This window comes from Seriola lalandi, unplaced genomic scaffold, assembly GCF_002814215.2.
Source record: "Seriola lalandi dorsalis isolate HSWRI2012SDOR001 ecotype SW California unplaced genomic scaffold, Sedor1 jcf7180002054182, whole genome shotgun sequence".
Lineage (NCBI taxonomy): Eukaryota > Metazoa > Chordata > Actinopteri > Carangiformes > Carangidae > Seriola > Seriola lalandi.
This window is the reverse complement of record NW_019524735.1, coordinates 854131-876490: the sequence shown is the minus strand read 5'-3', so window position 1 is coordinate 876490 and position 22360 is coordinate 854131. Positions and strand designations below refer to the sequence as shown.

The 22360-nt window shown below is 40.6% G+C and overlaps 1 protein-coding gene across 1 annotated transcript in view; it reads right to left on the bottom strand.

Moving 5' to 3' along the window:
• obscnb (obscurin, cytoskeletal calmodulin and titin-interacting RhoGEF b) overlaps window positions 1–22360 on the bottom strand; it is a 58746-nt gene that overhangs the window by 31231 nt on the left and 5155 nt on the right. Inside the window, exons 4-39 of the mRNA XM_087173346.1 lie at window positions 21890–22150; window positions 19868–20173; window positions 19489–19755; window positions 19181–19287; window positions 18573–18741; window positions 17707–17982; window positions 17328–17615; window positions 16777–17052; window positions 16398–16673; window positions 15991–16272; window positions 14834–15115; window positions 14218–14499; window positions 13706–13981; window positions 13350–13622; window positions 12986–13252; window positions 12596–12865; window positions 12243–12509; window positions 11820–12086; window positions 11534–11646; window positions 11280–11433; window positions 11010–11171; window positions 10768–10872; window positions 9286–9552; window positions 7489–7758; window positions 7117–7383; window positions 6717–6983; window positions 6212–6478; window positions 5851–6120; window positions 5491–5760; window positions 5017–5283; window positions 3474–3740; window positions 3093–3359; window positions 2588–2854; window positions 2093–2359; window positions 1612–1878; window positions 450–716 (exon numbers count right to left, since the gene is read on the bottom strand). Of these exons, the coding sequence (XP_087029472.1) occupies window positions 450–716; window positions 1612–1878; window positions 2093–2359; window positions 2588–2854; window positions 3093–3359; window positions 3474–3740; window positions 5017–5283; window positions 5491–5760; window positions 5851–6120; window positions 6212–6478; window positions 6717–6983; window positions 7117–7383; window positions 7489–7758; window positions 9286–9552; window positions 10768–10872; window positions 11010–11171; window positions 11280–11433; window positions 11534–11646; window positions 11820–12086; window positions 12243–12509; window positions 12596–12865; window positions 12986–13252; window positions 13350–13622; window positions 13706–13981; window positions 14218–14499; window positions 14834–15115; window positions 15991–16272; window positions 16398–16673; window positions 16777–17052; window positions 17328–17615; window positions 17707–17982; window positions 18573–18741; window positions 19181–19287; window positions 19489–19755; window positions 19868–20173; window positions 21890–22150 (8973 nt within the window). The remainder of the gene's footprint in view (window positions 1–449; window positions 717–1611; window positions 1879–2092; window positions 2360–2587; window positions 2855–3092; window positions 3360–3473; window positions 3741–5016; window positions 5284–5490; window positions 5761–5850; window positions 6121–6211; window positions 6479–6716; window positions 6984–7116; window positions 7384–7488; window positions 7759–9285; window positions 9553–10767; window positions 10873–11009; window positions 11172–11279; window positions 11434–11533; window positions 11647–11819; window positions 12087–12242; window positions 12510–12595; window positions 12866–12985; window positions 13253–13349; window positions 13623–13705; window positions 13982–14217; window positions 14500–14833; window positions 15116–15990; window positions 16273–16397; window positions 16674–16776; window positions 17053–17327; window positions 17616–17706; window positions 17983–18572; window positions 18742–19180; window positions 19288–19488; window positions 19756–19867; window positions 20174–21889; window positions 22151–22360) is intronic.

Sequence of the window (22360 nt, the reverse complement as noted above, 5' to 3'; positions counted from 1 at the left end):
TCTCCACACACACAGCTGTAGTCTCCACTGTCTTCTGGCACCACCTTGTTGATCAGGAGTTCATTCACAGAGGCTTTCTGCTTCATCTGGTATTTTTCTCCAGACTTCAGGACCTGTGTTCCCTTCTTCCACTCCACTGGGACTCCAGGTTTAGAGAGCTCACACTGCAGAGTAACGCCGGCGCCTTCCTCGGCTTCCTGACGCTCCAACTTGTGTTTGAAGGTAACTGGTTGGGCTGAGCATTTGTTAGTTGGTTAGCAGTCAGTGGCATGCCATAAAATAAAATATTTAAAATGTTTATATAAGAATGGTACACAAACAACCATAAAAGGCAAACATGGATAATTTGCAAGCTCTGAAGCCATGTCAAACATGTCTAAATATGTATATGGAAAAAGCTGTTCTTAGAAATGTTACTCTAACTGACTATTTGAAAATCCTCTTCCTACCCTTGATCTTGAGGCTGGCTGTGGTCTTCTGGTCTCCACACACACAGCTGTAGTCTCCACTGTCTTCTGGCTCCACCTTGTTGATCAGGAGTTCATTCACAGAGGCTTTCTGCTTCATCTGGTATTTTTCTCCAGACTTCAGGACCTGTGTTCCCTTCTTCCACTCCACTGGGACTCCAGGTTTAGAGAGCTCACACTGCAGAGTAACGCCGGCGCCTTCCTCGGCTTCCTGACTCTCCAACTTGTGTTTGAAGGTCACTGGTTGGGCTGAGCATTTTTTTATTTGATTAGTGGTCAGTGTCATGTGGCAACATAAAACCTTTCAAAAAATGTATAACACAAGCAAGACTTGGTCAAAACCTAGGATTTGACTGGACTGCGTATTGTCAATGTGCGAAATTGAGGAGATAGCTGAAAACTGTTGTGGAATTGCTTTAAATAACTGACATCATTGCATCCTATTTGCGTTCTGCCTCATGTCAGCCTTGTTTCAGACCTTTATCTGTTTGCTTCTCTCCTACTCTCTGTGCTCACATATACAGTGTTTTAATACAGCCGAATTTCCAATAAAGCTGTTCTCGTTCACATGTTTTTCTTTCTGCTGTCAGACAACAGAACAAGTTTGAAATAGTGACTATAACAAGACCAATTTAGACTACATGTTAACGTCCAAGCCAGTCTGTTCTAAGTAGCCAAGATTTGTCCAAAAAGTCATTAGATTTGTTGCTACGTGTTTCTAAATCTAAAAACAAATGCTCTAAATTGGCAACAATGCAGGCTGTTAAACTGTAAGGTGTAAAAACCCCCCTAATAGAAACTGTTTGTGCCAACTCATTTTGAAAGTGCATCGGCCAATGGGGAAACTCCAACTCAGTCAGGTGGCATTTGGCTGACCAATGGTGGAACTATGATCACTCAACTTAATCACTGAGTCAATCAGTCAGTCAGTCAGGGAAATTCACGATTATAGGGCTGGCCCTGCTGTTGCAGTCGCGCCATAAGCAGACATAGAATATAAAGACAAACGCTGATGAGGTGCAATCTACAATGTTATGTAGACTCCATTATAAAATGTGTCTAAATATGTACAAATAAAAACCTATTACATAAGGTTTTTTCAAAAACATTCCATGTCCCAACTCTTTAAAAATCCTCTTCCTACCATTGATCTTGAGGCTGGCTGTGGTCTTCTGATCTCCACACACACAGCTGTAGTCTCCACTGTCTTCTGGCACCACCTTGTTGATCAGGAGTTCATTCACAGAGGCTTTCTGCTTCATCTGGTATTTTTCTCCAGACTTCAGGACCTGTGTTCCCTTCTTCCACTCCACTGGGACTCCAGGTTTAGAGAGCTCACACTCCAGAGTAACGCCGGCTCCCTCCTCGGCTTCCTGACTCTCCAACTTGTGTTTGAAGGTCACTGGTTGGGCTGAGCATTTGTTAGTTGGTTAGCAGTCAGTGGCATGCCATAAAATAAAATATTTAAAATGTTTATATAAGAATGGTACACAGACAACCATAAAAGGCAAACATGGATAATTTGCACGCTCTGAAGCCATGTCAAACATGTCTAAATATGTATATAGAAAAAGCTGTTATTAGAAATGTCACTCTAACTGACTATTTGAAAATCCTCTTCCTACCCTTGATTTTGAGGCTGGCTATGGTCTTCTGGTCTCCACACACACAGCTGTAGTCTCCACTGTCTTCTGGAACCACCTTGTTGATCAGGAGTTCATTCACAGAGGCTTTCTGCTTCATCTGGTATTTTTCTCCAGACTTCAGGACCTGTGTTCCCTTCTTCCACTCCACTGGGACTCCAGGTTTAGAGAGCTCACACTGCAGAGTAACGCCGGCGCCTTCCTCGGCTTCTTGACTGTCCAAGTTGTGTTTGAAGGTCACTGGTTGGGCTGAGCATTTTTAGGTGATTAGCAGTCAGTGGCATGCCATAACATAAAATATTAAAAATGTTTATACAAAAATCGTACAGAAAAAAATAAAAACAAAAGGCAAAAACTGACAATTTGCAGGCCCTGAAGCTATAAAGACTCCTAAGTAAACATGTCTAAACATGTACATAGAAATAGCTGTTCTTAGAAATGTTACTCTAACTGACTATTTGAAAATCCTCTTCCTACCATTGATCTTGAGGCTGGCTGTGGTCTTCTGCTCTCCACACACACAGCTGTAGTCTCCACTGTCTTCTGGCACCACCTTGTTGATCAGGAGTTCATTCACAGAGGCTTTCTGCTTCATCTGGTATTTTTCTCCAGACTTCAGGACCTGTGTTCCCTTCTTCCACTCCACTGGGACTCCGGGTTTAGAGAGCTCACACTCCAGAGTAACGCCGGCGCCTTCCTCGGCTTCCTGACTCTCCAACTTGTGTTTGAAGGTCACTGGTTGGGCTGAGCATTTGTTAGTTGGTTAGCAGTCAGTGGCATGCCATAAAATAAAATACTGAAAAATATTTACAGAAAAACAGTACAAAAAACAAGCACAAAACACAAAAGGCAAACACGGACAAGTTGCAAACCCTGAAGACACAAAGGCCCCTAACTAAACATGTCTAAATATGTATATAGAAATAGCTTGTTCTTCTTAGAAATGTTACTCTAACTGACTATTTGAAAATCCTCTTCCTACCCTTGATCTTGAGGCTGGCTGTGGTCTTCTGATCTCCACACACACAGCTGTAGTCTCCTATGTCTTCTGGCACCACCTTGTTGATCAGGAGTTCATTCACAGAGGCTTTCTGCTTCATCTGGTATTTTTCTCCAGACTTCAGGACCTGTGTTCCCTTCTTCCACTCCACTGGGACTCCAGGTTTAGAGAGCTCACACTGCAGAGTAACGCTGACTCCCTCATCGGCCTCCTGGCTCTTCAGCTTCTGTGTGAAGGTCGGCGGTAATGCTGTACAAGGAAAAACAAGTGGAATTCTTTTGGGAAATACAACATAATCACTTGTTTTCTGTAATTATAAAACTTTTCCAGAAACTTGCGGGAAAAGACTTCATGAATCCATACCATTGACTTTCACAGTTGCAGATGTCTTCTGGTCTCCACAGACACAAGAGTAATCTCCACTATCTTCAACCTTCAAATCCTTAATTTGAAGTTCCAAACAGGTGTCCTTCTGCTTCATCTCATACTTCTCTCCACCTTCGAGGATTTCAGAGCCTTTCTTCCACTGAACGTTAGCCGCAGGTTTTGATAACGCGCAAGACAGTGTCACACTCTCCCCTTCTTTTCTATCCTGGTTCTTGAGTTTTTCTTTGAAACTGGCTGGCAGGGCTAAAATGAAAGGAACAATGATTTGATTATATAAAACTGGGTGTTGCATGTTGTTGGGTTGTGATGGAGGGTGGAAAATGATTAGAGAAGAAGATGATGGATGGTGACATGCTCCTGTTGTCCATCAGCAGCCTTCAGAACCCAAACATTTCTCTAGCTTGGGCTGGTGTTCCTATTGATGAACAAACTGTCATTACAATACTACATGATGAAATCCTTTTGAAATGCACAAAGGATTACTAACATAGGAAACATTAATTTAGGCAGTGAGCAGTCCTTGCATAACAAGACAATACATTTCGGGAAAGGTTTTGCACATACTGAATGATGTCGTTTACAATTTGTGGATGTACAATCAGTTTCTTAATCACACAAATCCCAAGACAATGACAATAGAGATGCAAAGCAGATCCTTCAGTAATACAATCGCAAAGCAAGACACTGAGAACCATTTTCTATTGGAAAATACAAAAGATGTAGTAACAATTCCACTAATCTATGGCATTTTGACAAATCCACACTTTAAGTAGATTTGTAAGTGCTTAGGAATTGTATCAATTACCTCTGACATCAAGGGACGCATATACTTTCTGATCCCCGGCAACCACAGAGATGGTGCCTGAGTCCCCAGGAGTCAACTCTCTCACGGTAAGAGAACGGATACCCCCGTCTAGAACCTGAATATCACTCAGGGGGCTTGGCTGTAAAGGGGTGGGACCTAAGCACCACTGTACATTAGGTAGATCAGTAGGACTGACACGGCAAACAAATGTAGCAGATTCCCCTTCAAAACAATGAACATCCTGTGGTCTTTCCACAATAACCACAGAGTGGCCTTTAAGGTGAGACCAAACCAAACTATGAGCTAAGTCATACAGCATTCACTTTCTGTGGCATGACCAAACTTAAACAGGCACGAAATAATACTGAATGCAGGAGCTTGAGATTTTGACGGCCTTCAATAGATGTTGCAAAGAGAGACATGCAAAATGCATCATCACAGGTTAATCCTTCAAAAAAAATATTCCATTTTTAGATGTCTGATATTGAGGTTCCCTACTTTATATTAATCTATGAATGTTTACAAATTCTATTCTAAGCACATGCTAAGTAATAATGACTTAGCAGTATTTATTTTCTTCCATATTATACCCTTATTGTATCTTCCAAACATGAGACATTCTTAACATTTTTATTCAATTAACTCTTTAAAAAGAATTCATAAAGCTAATCAGCTATGTAAGACAAAAACTTGACAAGACACTTAAATCCTTACCTTTAATTGTCACCTTTGCTATGGTCTTAGCAGTGCCCACGTCACAAGTGTAGATATCAGTGTCTTTCTCCTCCAAGTGTTTGATGGTGAGAGTTAACACCCTCTCTTTCTGGGACATCTCATATCGACCTCCAGCCTTGAGCTCTGTGTGACCTTTCAGCCATATCACGGTGGACGGGGTTTGAGCCGTTGCACACTGCAGGGTCACAGAGCTCTTCTCATCTGCTTGGCTGTCCTTCAGTGCTTCAGTGAAGTTATGGACTGGCTCTGTAAAAAGAGAACAACCTCACTAAATTTGTGGGCACAGTTTGAAATTGCAAGATTACTCTATGATTTCAGAAAATAAAATTACCCCTGAACTGATTCTAATTTTAATATACTGATTAACCATTGTCTGCACAAGTGTTGGCATAGGTTAGGTCTCTTAAATGCTCACACAGTCCAAGATTAATTAATTAGTAATTTCAGTCTTACCCTTTATTTCAAGTTGGGCTTTGGTGGTTGCACCTCCAACAACTTCACAGCTGTACTCTCCAGAGTCTTGAGCAGAGACATTATGGATGATGAGCTTCATGACCTTATCCTCTTGGCTGATGTCATACCTCTGGCTCTTTCTGATGGCTTTGCCTTCCTTGGCCCACTTTACAGTGGAACTAGCCTGTGTCACCTCACAGGTAAATACTGCATCGTCCCCTTGAACAGCACTAACGTTCTGCAGTGCTTTGGACACAGATGAAGCTTTGCCTGCACCGAGGGATGATGACAGGTTTATTTCAACACCTTAATTTTTTTGCACCTTTGTCTAGGCCTCTTAAAAACATGTATGTAGCTTACCTTCAACTGTTAATGTTGCTTTAGAGCTCAGGTCTTTAATGTTGAAGACTACCTCACCAGCATCAGCAGGTGTGACATCCTTAATGGTTAGTATGTACTTGCGGCCTTTGCTGGTGACTTCAAAACGGCCTCCTTTTGAAATGGTTTGGCCATTAACAGTCCATGAGCACTCATCTGTGCTCTCACGGGACAGGATGCACTCAAAGCTGCATGTCTCTCCCTCATTCACCTCAGCTGACTTCAGCCATTTGGTAATTCCAATGCCGATCTCTAAATTTGGGACAGAGAACATAAGGTGGTGAAGATGCCAAACAAATCGATGTGTATCCAGGCTGAGACTGAAACAAACAACAGCACCAACCTCTCACAGTGACCTTTGCTTTTGAAACCTCAGTTCCAAGATCACAACTGTACTCCCCAGCATCGTCTTTGGTGACGTCCTTGATGATCAGTCCCAAAGACTTGCCTGTGTGAAGGAGCTCATACTTTGGTCCAGCCTTCAAGACTTTACCTTCTTTCCTCCAAGCGGGAGTAACCCTGGGCTTAGACGCCTCACACGCCAAAGTTATCATGCCTTTCTCCTCTCCAATGACATCATCTAAAGACTTGAGGAACACAGCACGCTTCTCTGCAGGGCAATTCAGAAAGTGAAGAATGGCCTATGAGTATATTATGCTTTCATCTTTTTGGTTGACTCTGGTTATTCCCAATATTTATTTTCAGGTAAGTAATCTGATTACTCCTGGCTTCTGGCAGTAAAATGATCTTATGAAATGTTATGTAACTGAGAAACTTTGTTCCTGTCATGAAGTTGAGTGAGAAATCTTTTTTTGTGTTCTAAATAATTAGTGATTGATAGTTCTTACCTTTAACTTTAAGCGTAACAGACTCTTTCACCTTGCGTACTTGAAAGGTGATAGTCCCCCCATCCTTAGGTGCCAAGTTCTTCAGCATGAGCTTGTGAACCTTCCCCTCATGAGTGATGGTGTTGACTTCATTAGTGAAGAGCACCTTGTCATTCAGAAGCCACTGTGCCTCTTCGTCTGCATAGTTTATCTCACATGTGAACACTGCATCGCTATCTTCATCAACCTCCGTGTCAGCCAAATGCTTGGTGAATTTAATTTCACGCACTAGACAGAAGAAGCAAGACAGTAGTTTTAGTTTAAAGACCACTTTAGTCCAAAACCATTTGAAAACAGATGCTTTATGTGATGTGATGTGAACTGTTGTATTTTCTGTGGTATTCAAAGGTGTGCACTGTACCTTCAACAGTAAGTGTGCCTTTGGTCTCAGCAGGTCCAGATTGACAGCGGTACTCTCCGCTGTCCTCCCCAGTTAACTTTTGAATGGTAAGTTGAGCCCTCGTAGCGTCTTGCTTCATGTTATACTTGTCTGATGCTGCCAGAGGTTCCTGTCCTTTAAACCATTTAACGTCTTTGGGTGATGCGGAGAACTTGCACGAGAGTATGGCTGAGCTTTTCTCCTTCGCCTTCACATCTTTCATGGGCTCTGCAATCTCAAGCGGACGCTCTAAATGTGAGGAACAATATCTGATTAGATTTGCCTATAGTAGTTTTGCAGTATATAAATGATTATAAGCACCTACTGTACTAACATGTGGTTGAACATATTTACCTTTGACTGTGAGCTGGGCAAGAGATTTGCTCTTCCCAGCTGTAAACTGCACAGGTCCTGTCATCGATTCTTTGGTCTTTTTGAAAGTGAGACGGTGCATAGTGCCCTCTTTCTCCATTTCAGCATCAGCACTCTCCTGCACAGCAACTCCATTCAGAGTCCATACAGGAGGTTTCACCAGTTCCATACTGATTTCAACTTCAAAAACAGCTGCAAAGGGTTCTGTCACTTCTACTGAACTAAGCTCCCGCACAATGCTGATGGACTGCTCTGGAGGGATCATGAAAAGAGAATGGTTTAGTTCGAAATCAATTAAATTATTTCATAAAATAAAAGTAATTTTGATTTATAGTAAAGGACCATACTATTGGTTTATCCTTTTTTAAACACCTGTATCAAATTGCAAATCCCATATATTTTACGTTATTGTCAAACACTAGTGGTGAGAAAAATGGCATCCAATATTTTACCTGTGCCATAGAAGTCTATTTGCAAAAACTTAAACCTAACTTTATTTTTTGTCATTCAAAGAGGTAGGATACAAATTTGACAAATTATAGTATTCTTTGAATAATGTTTTGTGATTGGCCCAACAGTTCATTGGTCATTTCCAGCGACGTATCATTTCCTAATGAAACTACAATTACCACCCTGCAGCACTGAATAATGGCCAGAAGTGTTCTCGCAGAACATCATGATGTCCCATTGAAGTTGAGTCCAATTGAATGTTTGTGCCATATGCAATGAAATTCCCTCTGGGCATTCCCGATATATTGCATTCACAAGAAGGTGACATCACTGTGACCTTGAACTTTGACCTTTGACCACCAAAATATAATCAGTTCATCCTTGAGTCCAAATGAATGTTTGTGCCAAATTTGAAGAAGTTCCCTAAAGGCGTTACTTAGATACTGAGTTCACAAGAATGGGACAGATGAACAACCTGAAAACATAATGCCTCCGGCCTTGGCTGTCGTTGACACGGAGGCATGATAATGCATCATAAACTTGATGGCCAATGTAAATCCTCTGCTAGGAACAAATTTTGTCCTATTTTAATGCCTTTAAACACTTGTGTTACAAGTGTTTTCAGGTATTTTGGCGACATCTCACTCTCCTGTGTGTTTTGTTGCTCTTGCCAGCACAGGAATACTGCACATAATTTGACTTGTCATAGTAGGAATAGCGCAGGAGTTACTAATAACATTAACGATGGCTTGTTACTATTCAAGTGTCCTAGTGAGTCATGACAGTGTGACAGTGAGCCAGCATGCACAATACCTGCACGCCAAAACCAAGCAACTAAGTGGAATTTGGCCATCATTAAATCTATTTTTTACACCTGTACTTGCCCTACTGTGACATGTCAAAATGTCTTCTGTGAAAAAGTCCTATTCTTTGTCCATGGACTGAACTGTCATGACCTCACACATGTCTAATCAGTCAGAGTAATTGAAAACACCTGCATGGATTACTTCACCAGAAGTGGTAATACAGTTTTGTTAATTTCTTACACAAATAATCTGACATACCAATTTCTGTTAATTCATTTAGTAGGTCACGCTTGTTGCAAAATAGGCAATCGACAAAATGTTCCCATATTCCTCATTAGTACGATACTTAATCATTTCAGATAGATAGACAGACAAATGGATACCTCATTGACTGTGAGTCTGATGGCTTTTTCTGTGTAAATACTTGTATATGTATTTACACACTCATACGCATCAATACCCTAAAATTGCTAAAGCTGACACTAAGTTTACAATTAACCTTTGTCATCTTCCATCGTGTTACCTTCTACAAGCAGTTTACAGGATGTCTTGTCATCAGAGGCGTCACAGGTATATGTGTCTTCGTCCCCGGACTCGACCTCATTGATGGTGAGTTTTCGGTACACATCCTCACTTTTGATCTCGTACTTCTTGCTGGGTTTGATCTCCATCTTGTTCTTGTACCACTTCACCATCGCACTGGCACGTGACACTTGGCATTCAAGATGACCACGATGCTTATACATCGCTATCTTATCCCTGAGTCTCTTCACAAACTTGACAGGCAGCTCTACAGTAACAATAACACTGAATCAATGAAAACTATCATGTATGCCACAAAGGAACATTAAAGGCTACGAATACCAAAGCCTTGCAAAAGCCCTTGCCTAAGCGCACTATAGGACAGGCAATATTCATAAATGAATTATGCTACAGCCAGAGCAAATGGGGCTGAAATGTAATAGCACATTAATGCTTTTGATGCATCATCAGTTCCAATATTTTTTCCAAAGCAGATAGTGACACACTACATTAAATAGGAATCACTGTGTGCCAGTCATTTTTTGTTTATATATCAGTTGCTGTTTGATTGCATCCAGCAAAACTGATGCAACGTATAACAGGCCATGGTCAACTGATAGCAAAGCTATCTACAATTGATTTATGTAGAGACAGGTAGTTTTCTCTTATACATCTCAAGATATCCAATCATTAAATGATCCCAAAATGTCCAACATCACTGGACTAATGATGTAATCTGTAAAAACCATCACACAGATGCTTACCTAAATTCAGTCAAGAAAGACAGCTATGACAAAGCCTCTGAGAAATAAACCTAAACCTCAGCTGGTAAGACACCAAAAGAGTTGTGTTCCCTTTGCCATCAGCCCTCAATGAAGCATAACAATGTAAATGCAAGTTGCAACTGGATTTTCTATCTCACCGGACTAAATACGCAAAAACGCATCAACTCTTTTAGCAAGAGAACATTTCATTAAACTCTAGTGTGACCTTTTACATTTGGTTCAGTAAACTAGTTGAAATGTTGAGATCAGTTTATAAAATCACCCAGAAAAGTGCATGCAAACACTTCTGCATAGCATGGTGATCAATCTACAGCAGTTTAATTGATTTAATTTAGAAGAAAGTAAAGATTAGAATGTGCAGGATATTTAATTGTTTGCAACTTTCTGACAGCTTTTGTCAATATGAATAAAGAATCCATTTGCAACCACATCTGAACATTGCAACATAATGTTTAACTGCACAGGTAAAAGCCCAACAAGGGACAAGAGTTGAAAATTAGCAGTAGCTATAAACTCTGTGCAACACATCAGTTTCATGCTTTGTTTTGGAACTATGTTAAATGGCACTGTCTCTGTTAAATAAATAAATAAATAAAACACAAAAAAAAACGAATCCATGCAACAATACAGTATACTATATATACTACACAATATTTGCTGTTATGTGATTTCAGTGCATAACACATTTATTTGTTTACCTTTCACTTTTAGTTTTGCAGTTGAAGAGGCCTTCTCAGCTGTGAATTTAATCTCGCCCATATCCTCTGGGGAAACGGACTTAAACAGCAGTACATATGTTCGGCCTGGAAAAAGACACATGACAGCTCAGATTAAACAAAAATTCCGTATTAGTCATAATAATTATTCAGGTAAAGTCTACAATATTGTGTGGATGCACAGGTAGATTATTATTTATTTTTGCAATTGCTTGCGACCTTACCCTCTTGTCTCATCTTGATATTGCCAACGACTTTGAGTTTAGTACTTCCTTTGTACCACTGACAGTCCACTTCATCATGTGAGATTTCACAGACAAATGTAGCACTTTCCTTCTCCATCACCTCCACATCTTCCAGTTTCTTAATGATCTTGATATCTCTGGCTGCAGGGAAACGATTTAAGAGGTTTTATATACTGGAAATTGTTATACTATACTCTAAATAATAGTACCTGAGTGATTTGTGAGCTTCATGACAGGAGTAATATTTACCATGAACAGTGAGCTTGGCAGAGGTGTTATCATCAGTAGTGCGGCAGATGTAAGTGCCTGTATCGTCAGGGGTGCACTTGCTGATGACCAAAGTGCGCTTTCGGCCCAAGGAATGGATGCTAAAGTTTTTCCCTGGTTTCAGTTCCACATCATTCTGAAGATTAATCATTTTTTCAAAAGGTTAAACTTGGTTTGCACTTTTTCAGTCTTATTATTTTACTCTGCAGACAGCAATTCAAATAGTAATTTCTCACCTTGAACCATTTAACATCTGCATTTGTTCTGGACACTTCACATTCAAAAGTAACCTTCTCCTTCTCAGGAACACTGACATCCATAATGGGCTTGGAGATCATAGCAGGCGGTTCTAAAAAAAGAGTAAAACAATTGAGTAAAAAGTGACCATGTAGACTACGTGGACTCTAGCATGAAGCTATTCTTGAGGTGGAATTGGTACTATGAATATATAGCAAATTAAGACTGGTCTGCCAAGACCCTACCAACAGAGAACTAGACAGACTAAAAGGAAGTAGCCCTTACCTGTGACAATCAGTTTGCCAGAAGTATGGACACCATCTGCCTGGAATGCAATAGTTCCTGCATCCTCCCTCTTGAGATTGGACAATGTAAGGGCGTGCTTCTTTGCCAGGGCTGTGATACGACAGGTCGCCCCTGACTTTAACTTGGCTCCATCCCTGGTCCAGGAGCCTTCGACATCAGCCTGGCTGAGTTCTACCTCAAGTGTTACTGTCTCTGTCTCATGTGCCTTGGTTTCTGTTAGGCCCTTAATTACCTGGATCTTCTTCACTGAAGGGAGGAGGAGGAAATGTTGGAGTGTAAGCATGCAGGCAAGGGTTCAAAACACATCACTGGAGAATGACATTCTTTTTTTTAAGGTTAAGGTATATCCTCGTATACTGTTTACTGTTTCTTAAAACAAATGTGACTGTGGATAAATCTTACTCTCAACGCTGAGTTTGGCCTGGGTCTTGTCATCCAGAGTTTCACAGGAGTAGATCCCACGGTCAGCATGGGTCACACTCCTGAAGACCAGAGTCTGCTTGACTCCATCTACCCGAATCTCCAGGTTTCCCGCAGGCTGCAGCACTACGCTGTTCTTCATCCACCTGACTTCATCGGATGCCTTACTGAGCTCCACCTCCAGCTTCACTTCACTCTGCTCCTCCACTGTCAGGTTTTCTAGCTTTTTCTTGAATGTCACTGGCTCATCTGATTGGGGCGCACAGAAATGTTTACGTTAATGAGGAAATTATGCTACTTAAAATAGATATTTTAACAATAAATGCACTTCTTACGTTGCACTTGTAAGGTAGCTTTGCAGCTTTTGCCTTCTGCATCAACACTAATCTCTCCAGCATCTTTTTGGGTGACAGCACTGATGGTGAGTGAGTGAGTGTTGCCGCCATGCTCAATCTTATACTTAGGCCCAGCAGTGATGGGTATATTGTTGTGGAACCACTTAATGCTGACGTCTGCTGGGGTGGCAGCGCACTTGAAAATTGCGTCTTTTCCCTCCATTGCAACCACATTGTTGAGTTTGGTGGTCAGCCTCACTAGTCTGGGTGCTGAAAGGAATGAGTGACAACAAATCAAGCCCAATTATATGAAAAAAAAAGTTTCAGCTGTGAAACTGTGAATTTTTGATTTTTCCATTGGATTCCAATTTTAATTAAGTGATGAATTACCTTTGGAGGAAACTTTAGCAGAGGTCTTATCATTTCGACATTCACAGCTGTATTCTCCTTCATCTTCCTTAGACATGCCAGTCACAGTGAGAACCCGCTTAGCACCATCTGTCCTGACACAGAACCTGCCTCCAGGTTTAATCTCACGACCATCATGGTGCCAGACAACATCCCCTGAGGCTTGATTTAGTTCACACATCAGGCTAATTGTACCTCCCAACTCCACATCAACAGATTTCAAGGGTACAACAAACTTCAAAGCTAATTCTGAAACGAAACAGAGAAATTAGATATTAAAACACAATCTGGCATCTGCAAAGGTCTATGCAGCAATTATCAGGTTATAAACTTTTCTATGTCCTACCTTTAACCTGAACTTTGAACTCCAGTTTGTCATTAGCAGTTTGACAGGAGTATGTTCCACTGTCTTTGGCTTCGGTGGATTTTACTATCAGGGTACGAGAACGGCTATCTTTTTTCATTTCATACTTGCTGCTCTCCTTGACCTCCACACCATCTCTAAACCACTTCACACTACCACTCTCTGTGGTCAGCAAAATGGTCAAAACAATGTTTTCACTTGCTTGAACAGTATATGTGTCCTTGACGGACTTCTTCTGGAACTTGACAGCTGCTTCTGCAGAGAAATAAGAACTAATTTTCAGTAGCTTTCTTATTAATCGTGCGACAAAATGAATTATGTTTAAAATATATTTGTACCTGTCATTTGCAGCTTAAATACCAGCTTCTCTGTTCCAGCCTCACAGGTGTATTCTCCAGCATCTTTTTTCTCCATTTTTTCAATCACCAACTCACGACTCTTGCCCTTTGACTCCATGTGAACTGCTTTGCTGGAAGTCAGGAGTTTGCCATCCTTGTACCATTTCACATCTGTCTTGGAATCAGAAACCTCACAGCTCAAAGTGGCTTTCTGAGAGAGAGTGGCTTTCACCTCCTTCTGGACTGACTCCTTATTTGAGAAGCCAGCTAGGGTTTCTGGCGAGTAAATAACAAAATGTGATGTCAACAAATGACAACATATCAGTCGACCCCAAATACATGGACACAGCCAAAACCTTTCAATTGCAATGAGCAGGCTTAATGATGAAATGCAAACTGGGGAACAAAACAGAAAAAATCAACACAGTGCTACATAACAAATCACACATATTTAATTCACATTTGCATACTCTTTTACATAAGAAATATTAGCAATATCTTATTCCTCCTACCTGCCACCTGTATCTTGAAGGTCAACTTCTCAGTCCCAGCCTCACAGATGTACTCTCCAGCATCCTTCTTCTCCACACTGTCTATCACCAGCTGCCGACTCTTGGCCTTTGACTCTGCATGGATTGTCTTACTGGAAGTCAACAGTTTGCCATCCTTGTACCATTTCACCTCTGTCTTGGTATCAGCTACCTCACAGCTTAAAATGGCTTTCTGGGAGAGAGTGGCTTTGACCTCCTTTTGGATAGACTCCTTGTTAGAGAAGGCCGACTTCAGCTGAATCTCTGAAAAGGTAATAATGGAAAATGTTATTTAACAACAAACATAACCGGGAAAACGTCAACCGAGATTAAGTGGACAAATGTGCATTATAGCTGAGACCAGCAAATAGTACTGTGCAGCTACATAAAAACGATTATATATGAACAATATGCACAAATATGTGTGATAACAGTAACATAACAATTCAGCCCAAAACAACATTTAAGCCAAACTAAAGATTCAAATCCTCCACTGCAGCTGTTTTTCAACTTTGTTCTGATTCACCTGAAATCTTCAGACAGCTTTGCACAAGTCATATTCCTCTGACACATACCATTCCCTTTAATGTTCTCATACCTGTCACTAGTACTTTAAATGCCAGTTTTTCTGTTCCGACTTCACAGATGTACTCCCCTGCATCTTTTTTCTCTATGCTGTCCATCACGAGTTGACGAGTCTTGCCCTTTGATTCCGAGTGAACTGTTCTGCTGGGACTCAGCAGCTTGCCATCTTTGTACCATTTCACCTCTGTCTTGTTATCAGCTACCTCACAGCTCAGAGTGGCTTTCTGGGAAAGAGTGGCTTTCACTTCCTTTTGGACTGACTCCTTGTTGAGGAAAGCAGATTTAGCCCGGATTTCTGTAGACGTGAGTGTGGGAATAGAATTACCGATACAAAAACGGACTACTTTAAAACCACAACACGAACACTGCTCTGGATGAACTGAACACATGTAAGCGAACTTTACAGATGCAGAACACAGAGCCACAAAGTCTATTTAAGCCTATAAAGCTGAGGGAAACAACTACATAGAAGTTTGCAGTCACAAAGTGAAAGCAGATTATTTATCTGAAGGCAGCCACAGAGAGGCACAATTGTGACATCAACAACGATTCTTTCTGACTGAAAGACCAAATTACAACACAGGACCTGACAAACAGCAGAGACACAAGATATCAAAGCAGCCTCACCAAAACAAATCATACAAGACAACAACAACGACGACGACAAAACCCAAGATATTATTATCACCTACTAATGTAAGAATCTAAGCCAATGCTGGACTTTCAACATCTGAGCAAGGCATAACAAATACCTCGAACTGAAGCAACCAACAATGCAGCCAAAAAAAAGGAGAAGACAACGCAAATAGAAAACACAAATCCACCAGTTTCACAGTAAATGTTTTTTCTTATCTCTATAAAAAAAACAAGATAGCATAAGACTTGGTCACCTTTTGAAAATAAAATGTTTTTCCATTCTTGAAAAGCTTTATTGTGCCAGATTGTATTGTTTGATCATTATGAGTGACAAACTTTAACATTTCTATTTTTCTAGTCATACCAGTGAGTTTTAATTTTCATATTGTGTATGTATTATTATTGAAAGAGAGAAACAACAAAACTAAAATGTTTATTTGAGTTATGAAGTGTCTACCAATAAGTCTACCAATGACAAGTTCTAATTTAATAATCTTTATTTGGTAGTAATTAAATAATATGTATTCTCCATACCTTCCACATGTACTTTAAAGGCCAACTTCTCAGTCCCAGCCTCACAGATGTACTCTCCAGCATCCTTCTTCTCAACGCTGTCGATCACCAGCTGGCGACTCTTGGCCTTTGACTCTGCATGGATTGTCTTGCTGGAAGTCAGCAGCTTGCCATCCTTGAACCATTTCACCTCTGTCTTGGTATCAGCTACCTCACAGCTCAGAGTAGCTTTCTGGGAGAGAGTGGCTTTCACCTCCTTCTGGACTGACTCCTTATTAGAGAATGCAGACTGGACATGTGTGTCTGTGGAGGAGACCATGAATGTGAATGACCAAAACTTTTTCCATGTCCACCGATATGTTAACATTTGCAATACCTGTTTAGCACATCAATCAAGAGCAAAACTATAAGCCTGTCCTTGCCCCTACCTGCCACATGGAGTTTAAAGACCAACTTCTCAGACCCAGCCTCACAGATGTACTCCCCGGCATCCTTCTTCTCCAGAATGTCAATCACCAGCTGGTGACTTTTGCCCTTCGACTCTGCATGGATTGTCTTGCTGGAAGTCAGCAGCTTACCATCCTTGTACCATTTCACCTCAGTCTTAGAATCAGAAACCTCACAGCTCAGAGTGGCTTTCTGGGAGAGAGTGGCTTTCACCTCCTTTTGAACCGACTCCTTGTTGAAGAAAGCTGACTGGGGCTCTGATGAGATCACATAATGAAAATATCAGATTCTATTCATCCAGAGCTTACAAATAAGCATCAAATAAGTAGCGCTATTATTTTGAAAATCCCCCTCCCTTACCTGCCACCTGTATCTTAAAGGCCAACTTCTCAGTCCCAGCCTCACAGATGTACTCTCCAGCATCCCTCTTCTCCACGCTGTTGATCACCAGCTGCCGACTCTTGGCCTTTGACTCTGCATGGATTGTCTTACTGGAAGTCAACAGTTTGCCATCCTTGTACCATTTCACCTCTGTCTTGGTATCAGCTACCTCACAGCTTAAAATGGCTTTCTGGGAGAGAGTGGCTTTCACCTCCTTCTGGACTGACTCCTTGTTGAAGAAAGCTGACAGAGCCTCTGAGGGTAACATCAATGAGAAATACAGTGTTGTTATGAGCACTGCAGGCAAGACTGTCAATGACTGAAACATATTAAACACACATGACTGACACATTCTTCACGTCATCTTCTTAAGTATGTGAGGATATGATGATTCTAAATACTAAATGTTTACCCTCACAGGCAAACCTCATCAACTTCTGTTTGTGACATTTAAAATCACGAAATTGACACTACAAACTGAAAATATTTTTAAAATTCTATATAACAATTAAAAAATCAAGTATTCCTACCTGACACAGATATCTTGAAGACCAGCTTATCCCCTCCAGCTTCACAAGTATATTCTCCAGCATCACTCTTCTCCACCTTTTCAATCACCAGCTGGCGAGAACTGCCTTTTGCTTCTGAGTATATGGTCCTACTGGATACCAACAGCTTGCCATCTTTATACCATTTCACCTCTGTCTTGCTATCAGACACATTACAACTAAGAGTTGCTTTCTGGGACAGAGTGGCTTTCACCTCCTTCTGGACTGACTCCTTGTGGGAGAAGGCAGCTTGGGCTTGAGTTTGACTTTCTGAAAAATTTAAAGGAAAATGAAAATAAAGTAAAAAATAAAAAAATGCAGTCAAATGTTGACTAATAGTACAAAAGCATCATAGTCTCACCTTTTATCTTGACATGGAATGTGATTTTGTCTGCTGCCGTCTCACAGGAGTAATGTCCTTCATCACTTTTCTTGGCATTCTTGATGACTAGTTTCCTTTGAGTCCCTTTGGAGATGATGTTAGTTCTTTGGTCCTCAGTGATCTCAACCTGATCTTTTCTCCACACAACGGCCGCGCTAGCAGGGGATACCTCACAGCTGAGCTCAAGATCTCCTTTAAGGGACGATGATAGTCCCATGGGACCTCTGGCTTTGTTCAGAAACTTGGCAGGTTCATCTTAGAGGACAGAGACAGAAATTAAGTAATACATTTCTAATAAATATTTGTCAATTCATTTTTTTCATACATATAATATTGGTGTTGCCTAATTAGAGACTAGTACAAGTAAATTCTTTGTGACATTAAATGAAATCTCTTATATATATATATATATATATATATGTATATATATATATATATATATATATAAATATATACTTTTAGGTTTGTTATCAGAAGAGTTCATGTGTAGGAAGAGCGTGAGCTGATGGGCCACAATGGAATTGGCTACATGGTGACAGGTTGCTTTCCTGTTTGATGGCTGATAAGCATATGCTCGTAGCCATCAGAGCAGGACACATTCCAGTATATCACATGGTCTGAGACAAACTGTCTGCATGTGGGCTAGACGCAGCACTTGTTCCACACACTGAGCCCAGTTCTTTTAATGAAATCATCTCTGCACCACACAGGACATATTTAGCACTCAACATTTGGCAAAACCTTTGCTCCACAGAACAAACAACTGCAGCACATTTCCAAACAAGACAGGATTGTTTCTCTGTGATAGAGAACCGTACTTTTGCCACTGATTTTGATAAGAGTACCTTTAAGAGTGAGTTGCAGGGACATCTTGTCATCAGCTAAAACACACTCGTAGATGCCCACATCTTCCTCTGTAACATTGTGTACCATCAGGATCCTCTTGCGGTCAGTGATGACATATTCATACTTCTTGCCCATTTTCACCTCCCGCCCATTCTTCATCCAAACCACCTGAAGAGCAAATACAGAACAGATTGCCACAACAGGCAAAATAAAGTAAATTATAGGGTTAAAAAGGTACTTCAATATTCTATATTCAAATACTCAATAAAAAATTGTCTCTTTTGCAGACAACACCAAGCAACAGTAACATGTAGTCGATGGTAATGGGTAAATGATGGAATTCATTTCCATATGAAGTTACCCCTCCAAGTTCAAACACAATGCACAAATCTCTTTAATGGAATAGCCTTCTGATATCCTTTTGCCATTTTTATTTGTCATTAAAATCGGTTAAGTGTAGGAAGTAAGGGACTGCTTCTCAATTACAGAAATGATAGCACTTATAAGTCTTCCATACCTTGCATACTGGTAAAATGAAAAATACATTAATATAGCGCATGAAAACAAAAAGTAAAAGCTAGAACTGATGTGCATTTCCATTACAAACCTGTGCATCGTAATCCGACACCTCAGCAGTCAGCTGAGCACTGGCTTGGGCACTGCAGGTCACCACCTCCATCTGACCTGACTTGTTAGTGAACCTAACAGCGGGGACTAAAAATACAGTTGTCAGGTTATTGCATTATTTATTTGCTTCTCACAAAAAATACCAGTTGTCTTTGATAGAAAGCAAGGTGAAGAAAGAATCTATGTCTACAAATTTAAATTTTAACACAGAAAAGAAAATATACAACAATATATTTATATGAGCATTCTCCCTATCCATAGTTTAACTGACTGACGTGAAGTGCATACCCTTCACAGATAGGATGCAACTGCTTTGTGAGCCTCCACCCACAAACTTGACTTCAGCTCCGTTCATTTCCATGGTCACGACACGGATGAGCAGTGTGTGTGTGTTCTTGGACCTGGTGATGAGGTAGTCAGCTCCGCTGCGGAGGAGGCGTCCACTCAGAGACCAGAAGCCAGAACAAACAGCAGAAAGCTCCACAGAGAGAGAGAACTCCTCGCCAGATATTGCACTGCTGTTCATCAGGCCTTTCCTGATTTCTGCAGTGGGCTCTGGAGGCAACAAGAAAACCAGACATGAGGAAAGAACACTTGAATGTATACAACAACAGCAGATATCCATGAATGATAAATGTCACAAATATCAACAAGACATCAGCCTTACCAAGGTAGAAGCTTCCAGGCACCTCCAGGTAGGGACTCTGGCCAAAGTCATTCGTAGCAGAGATACGGAACTGGTAGCTGGCTTCTTCAGTGAAGTTTCTGATGGTAATCTCTGTTGAAACAATGGTTTCTCCAGCATTGCACCTCTGCCATGTCTGAGTGCCAACCTTCCTCCTCTCCACATGGTAACCCTTGATGGGCACAGGGCGATCGCTGTCAGGAGGAGACCACTGAATGGTGATGGATGAGTCAGTCTTGTTCTGGACCACAGCATCGACTGGGGGATCAGGAGGATGCTTCCTTGCAGCTAGAGCAAAAAGAGTGATGGTTGTGCTTTTTATCTGATGAGTATTCAGTGATTGCAGCGTATCAAAAGAACGATTACAGATAAAAAAAAATGTATAACCTGGGCTTTACTTTTAGAGTTTCCAGGCATTCTTGTTGCACTCTTGTCAGGTATCATACTTTTTAACCAGCTTAATAACTGTGATACTGTATGATGTCATAGGGACTCTGCTTGATGTAGATTTACAATGGAGTACATTGGGCACAACAGACTTAAGTGATCAGGGCCCATATTCACAAAGCATTTTATCTTACCACTAATTATACTCCTGAGTCGGCTCTAAAGGTTTTAAACTAAAAGTGTTCTACTAAGACCTATTCACACAGCTGCTGTGACAAACTTTTAGTAAGGAAGAGCGAAACTCATTAGCTAAGATACGACTCATTTGCTGTCTACGTCAATTTTCATGGACGATGGTTGATGAAGAACCGGTGTACCGGTGAAAACGCATGCGCAACACCAGGCAGTAATAATAAAAAAAAACACTGAGAAATACATGAATACAAATTAAATAGTAACGGATTAGGTGCTGTTTACAATAGTAGCGCATTCTCCAAAATACATCTGTATGATAAGGTTTGTGTTGACCTGGGAGAATTTAATTTTACTCTAAAAACGTACATTCAATTCTGTCAATGGAGGAAAAAAAAAAACAACTGTCCTGGATTTATTGTTTGGTGAATATATCGGCTTTTTTCTGTTGCCAAGTAACGCAGTGTTGCTAAAGACTTAATTACCGCACTGATCAGGTTGTTTCAGTTGGTAGGAGATTTTATTGCATCCCTCACAAACTCAGTTTCCAAAACACGGCTACGTGGGATGACAGCAGCCCTTTTATGATTCTTTGTGATTTGGTCTTAGTGAGTTAGGAGTCCTCTCGCCTGCTTCTAATTTCTCCCAGATTTAGGAGCTACTCTTAGCGCTAAGTGGCTTTGCGAATACTCTTAGTCAGAAAAATTAGGAGTCCTACAGTTGGGACTGACACGCCTATTACTTTTATGAGTTTCTCCCAAATCGGCACGTTAGGAGCTACTTTTAGCCTTAAGATGCTTTGTGAATATGTGCCCTGATCAGGTTTTAGAGCTGTTTTTTGTTTTGTTTTTTTTACTATTTAAGGTAAAGAAATTCAAGGCACCGCAAAGTTATATAGTATAAGTTAAAAAGCTTGTGATGGACCTGAATGGAGACTAATCTATTTCAAAACAGGAGCTTGCTGTACTGAATAGATCCTACATTTTTTGACACTCCCTCACCACTTATTTTAAGGTTAAAACAAACATGATCACACCTTGTCCAACTCATAAATCAAAGTACTGTTTCATTTTTCATTTCTATTTGGCAAGCAACATAAAACATCAGTCTTTGTAGCAGTGTTTGCAATAGCAAATAAAAAATTAAAAGTCTTTATCATGAAGTTTATGCACAGTTCTGTGTAACCCAATAATGTTTGCTTTTAATCTGTAAAGGTTTTAAAGGTAGGTAGTGTTCAAGTAAGACAAGAATCAAATGAACTGACAATTAAAAAAGATAATCACCAAAAATTTTAAGTATGTTTAGTTCAATTATCTGTAATTTACCATAAATGCTGACCCTAGACCTCAAGTATAGGGTTTTGCATGCAGGTCCAAAAAATACAATTGTTTTAAAACAGCATTTGACCCATTGTGACATTCTCACCAGTGACAGAGAATCGAGTGGAGGTTTTGCAGTCTCCAGCCACAAAGGCCACTTCTCCTGAGTCATCTGCCTGGCAATCTCTAATGGTGAGTGTGTACTGTCTTAGCACGCAGGCAATGGAAATACGGGAATCTTCCTTCAGCTTCTCCCCATTGCGGGTCCAATAGACATCTGGGCAGGGATGCTCCAGCTCCACACAGAAGATGACAGTGTCACTGACAGGAACTACTGTCCTCCGTGGAAGCTTCTTGGTAATGTTGCCTGGGATAGCAGAATAAGTAGATTTAAATAAAGAAAACAGGGCTTAGCAGCGTAGTAGACTCACAAATGAGAAAATGTCCAAGGAACGTTTTCCTTAGTTTAAGTAGTAATGTCACATTAATTTAACTTGTTAACAGATTTATGATATCCACACAAAATATTTAAATAATAAACAAGAACTAAAGAGAGAGAAAAAAATCTCAGTTATAC